The 4,150-nt window shown below is 48.3% G+C and overlaps 1 protein-coding gene across 1 annotated transcript in view; it reads left to right on the top strand.

The window, feature by feature from the left end:
• The first annotated feature begins 1,177 nt into the window (after positions 1 to 1,177).
• The window catches only part of LOC110304779 (solute carrier family 22 member 5), a 28,647-nt gene continuing 25,674 nt past the window's right edge, over positions 1,178 to 4,150 (top strand). Inside the window, exon 1 of the mRNA XM_021176373.2 lies at positions 1,178 to 1,760. Coding sequence (XP_021032032.1) covers positions 1,368 to 1,760 — 393 coding nt within the window. The 5' untranslated portion in view covers positions 1,178 to 1,367. The remainder of the gene's footprint in view (positions 1,761 to 4,150) is intronic.

The raw sequence follows: 4,150 nt of genomic DNA, 5'->3' as shown, positions 1-4,150 counted from the left end.
TTTTTTGTTTTTTGTTTTGTTTTTGGGTGTTGTTGTTGTTTTTTAGAATATATTACTAGGACAAAATAATGGGTTTCATGGTAAAGTTTTTTGTTGTTGTTGTTTATTTGAGAGCTTGGAACTGGCTATAAAGACCAGACTTGATTAAGGTCCTTTACCACAAACTCTGGTAAGTTTTTATTTTGGTTTTTTAACAAGTTGGCTCCTGCGTTAATTGTAAAAATTACAAATCTGAGAGATTAATCCTACACTAAGATCCTTAATCTTGAAGTCAAAATTTTACTATTTCTTAAATCAAAGACAACAAAATAATTTAAGAACATGATAGTCTGGGAATTAAAATTCATTGCCACCTTTCTCATCACCAGTCTCAAAATCCACCCCTTTTAAATATATGTATATATTATATGTAAATATATATAACTATTATTTTATTTTATGTGTATGGGTGTTTTGCCTGCAAGTCTGTCTTGTCTAATGTGCCGAGTGCATGCCTGCTGGGCCTGTGAGCTGCCCTATGCCTTTTAGGAAGCAAGCCAAGGTCCTCTGGAGGAGCAATCTGGACTCTTAAAGAGAGTCCTAGCTGAGCTATCTCCGCAGCCACAAAAGATGGCAGGCTTTCCAGGAAAAACTGCAACAAAGGGTCACAATATCTCTCTCAACCACAACAAAAAGTTGAGAAGGTAGGCTGTTTACTGCTTAAATTCTAAGCCTCTTTCCATTGAACACCCAGAATGGCCTTCCCAGGATGGCCTTGGACACAAACTTTTCAAAGTCACCCTTTCCCTCAAGAGAAGGGCACCCTGGGAACCTGCTCCAGGAAGTGTCCTGAAAAGACCCAATTCCGCCCCCTAGAGCTGACCTGTTCGGGGCGTGGCTCACAGACGCCCCGCCTCAGTCTTCCAGTCTGGGCGGAACTAGAAGTGTTCACCCAACCCGGGCCCCGTAGAGACCATGGGGGCGTGGTCGAATGAAGCCACACCCCTCCCTCGCTGACAGTTCTGAAGCCGGGTTCGGCCCCGCCTTCTGTACCTCCCAGCTAGTTCTGAGTCCTGGCTCGGCTCCGCCTCAGGCGCACGCGCGGCCGATGGCCGGCGCCCACTGTGCGTCACTCAGGCCCCTGCCCCGCCCCCGCCGTGCCGCGCCGCGCGGCGCCTCGGAGCCGGGACGGCGGGGCGGGCCTTGCGGCCCAGGCCCATGCCCAGAGCCCGCCCCGCCCTCAGGCCCTATGTAAAGTTGGCGGTGGCCGAGTCGGAGGCGTCGGTGGGAACTCACGAGCCTTGCACGCAGAGGCTCTCAGCGCCCCGTCTCCCACGCCACGGTGTCCCCTTATTCCCGGACGGGCGCTGTGGGAGGCTGAGGACGGCATGCGGGACTACGACGAGGTGACCGCCTTCCTGGGCGAGTGGGGGCCCTTCCAGCGCCTCATCTTCTTCCTGCTCAGCGCCAGCATCATCCCCAATGGCTTCAATGGTATGTCCATCGTGTTCCTGGCGGGGACCCCGGAGCACCGTTGCCTTGTGCCTCACACCGTGAACCTGAGCAGCGCGTGGCGCAACCACAGTATCCCGTTGGAGACGAAGGACGGACGACAGGTGCCTCAGAAATGCCGCCGCTACCGACTGGCCACCATCGCCAACTTCTCTGAGCTGGGGCTGGAACCGGGACGGGACGTGGACCTGGAGCAGCTGGAGCAGGAGAACTGCCTGGATGGCTGGGAGTACGACAAGGACGTCTTCCTGTCCACCATCGTGACAGAGGTAGGTGACAGCCCCCCTGTCAGGGTCTGGTGACATCGCGGCGACGGTTGTAGCCCTTCGTCCAACGCACAGGCTGATGAGTATCCTCCAGTCAGGTGGCCCAGGAACATTTTATGAGATGACTTCTAGCCATAGTACGCCCCTCAGAGTACAAGTGTCAGGCAGACCATCAGTCCATAGGGTCCCATTGAAGATAGAGTCCAGAAGGTTCTGCCCCTAGGAGATGCCCTGACACCCTGAGTGGTGGGACTTTCTCGAGGTAGTGATGTGATTCAGAGGGGCCAGATCCAGACTTGCTCCAGAGAAGAGGCCACCGTTTTAGCCTCTGTTCAGAAAGGAAAGACTCTTTGCAGAACTTTTTAAAGTTAAAGAAACGTGTGTTCCAAACTCTCTACCCTTTCTGGAGTTATTCTTCCTTCCCTCACCTATCCTCACCCCAAAATGAAGTCTTGCCTTGCCATGCCCCAGGAGAAACTGTTTTCCATTTGCCCTCGATGGATTGTTACTTCTTAAGGACCCATGTGTCTGCAGATCTATCCAGGGTGACTTGTTGGTATGGAGTCTTTTCCACAGTATTCTGGGACAAGATCACTGGAGAGGTTAGGTAAGGCATGTAACCTTCTCTGAAGAGTGATGGAAAACTAATTCCACATCCCCTTGCACTTTATTCTTGGGTGACTTTGACATTTCTCAGTCACTCTGCTGGGGGTGTGGCAGGCCATTTAATGGTGCATGTGGATATGTTTGGGGACTTGAGCATCAACTGTAGTTTCCTGGAGGCTCAGCAGTATTGAATATGCAGAATATGAAAAGAATCTTCTGTGATCCCATTGAGCAACTGGTTCATTGAGCATCAGGGATTGGGATTGACCAGTTGGAGATAGTTTCTTGGTGAATTTAGTTAGCCCTTAGGTCTAGATCCAACAGCAAGAAATGGTTTCAGGAGCAGTAGGGTGAAGCTAGGAGTACCTGTTTGGCATCTAAGACTCTTGGAGGTATAGACTGAGCTTCCCTCCTTACAGGGGCCCTCAGATATATATCATCCTTCAAGAGTAGAGTCAGAGAGATCCCCACAAGAGTCACTGTCTGTTTCCTTTGGGTGTTTGTGGTTAGATGTGTTCAAACCTGTGCTTACCTACTACATACGTAGTAAGAATGAAATCTGAGCTCCACTGGGGATTTTTAGCTTAAGTGACATCGTGCCAGGATCAGGTATCACTACCTAACCAAAAAAGGGACTGATGCTGGTCAGTGATGGAGCACACTCCTTTAGTCTGAGCACTCAGGAGGCAGAGGCAGGAAGATCTCTAGGAGTTGGAGGCCAGCCAGGGCTACAGAGTTGAGTTCTAGGACAGCCAGGGCTACATAGGGAAGTTCTCTATTTTGAAAAACAAAACAACAAAAAATGTATTTACTGAGATAGTAAAGTGCTTTTGACCCATGAGTCCACAGAGAAGGGATTTTCAATTGTTCTACATCCTAAGCTCCAGACTCATAAGTTCTTGGAAGCAAGTGATGGCAGAGGCTGTTGGGGTTGACACATCAATTCCTGAAATCTGCTTTGGCTGCCCAAAGAAGGGGCAGTTGAAATCTGAAGCAGCTTCCTGTCATGTCTTTAATTTTTACCCTGACCTTGAGAGTGCTGGGCTTTCTCTAGTCATTTGCCCTTACTTCACTGTCATCTTGCTCGCTGCTGAGGCTGAAAGCAGCTCCCCAGAGGCTGGCTGATCAGCAAAAGTCCAGATTCTTTTTGACCTACTGCATAACTAATGTCAGTGTTTTTTTTTTTTTCAATGGATCTGGATGCTATTGAGCTGTCTTAGCAGTTTCGTAAGAGTTATATGCCCTTTCACCTACTTACAGGTCAGCAGTCTTTGGAGAGGCAAGTTTAATACTTTACTTGGCTCTTTTCTTTGGAAATACTGGAATGCCTGTCTTGAAGTTCAAGGCTTTTCCACTCAGATGAACAGACATTGTTGAAAGCTGCTGCATTAACACTCTGATGACTTTTTCCAAGATCTGTTGTCTTTCAACCAAGACCTGGTCTGCTGACAACTGCAGCTAGTCAGCTCCCTGCCTTCTAAATAAATGTCTCTAAACTTGCCCTCTGCCCCAAATCAAGGATAGAGGTCTTTTAAGTACACTGTTAATTGATTCCTCTTGTCTTTCTTTCTTTTCTTCTTTTGATAGAAGGCTGACTTTTTTCCCTTTCAAGATAAATTACATACAGAAAGTGAACTACATGCTTGCAATAGATTAGGTTTCTGTGTCTCCCGGCATCTTGACCAGATGCTGGATAAGGGAGATCTTTTATCAGAACTTTCTTATTGAAATGGTGAGGGAATAAATTATGAACCTTTCTAGAAGGCTTAAGAACTAACTGATAAACA

The sequence above is a fragment of the Mus caroli genome, chromosome 11, assembly GCF_900094665.2.
Source record: "Mus caroli chromosome 11, CAROLI_EIJ_v1.1, whole genome shotgun sequence".
NCBI classification, from domain to species: domain Eukaryota; kingdom Metazoa; phylum Chordata; class Mammalia; order Rodentia; family Muridae; genus Mus; species Mus caroli.
This window is presented reverse-complemented; position numbering and strand designations above follow the sequence as displayed.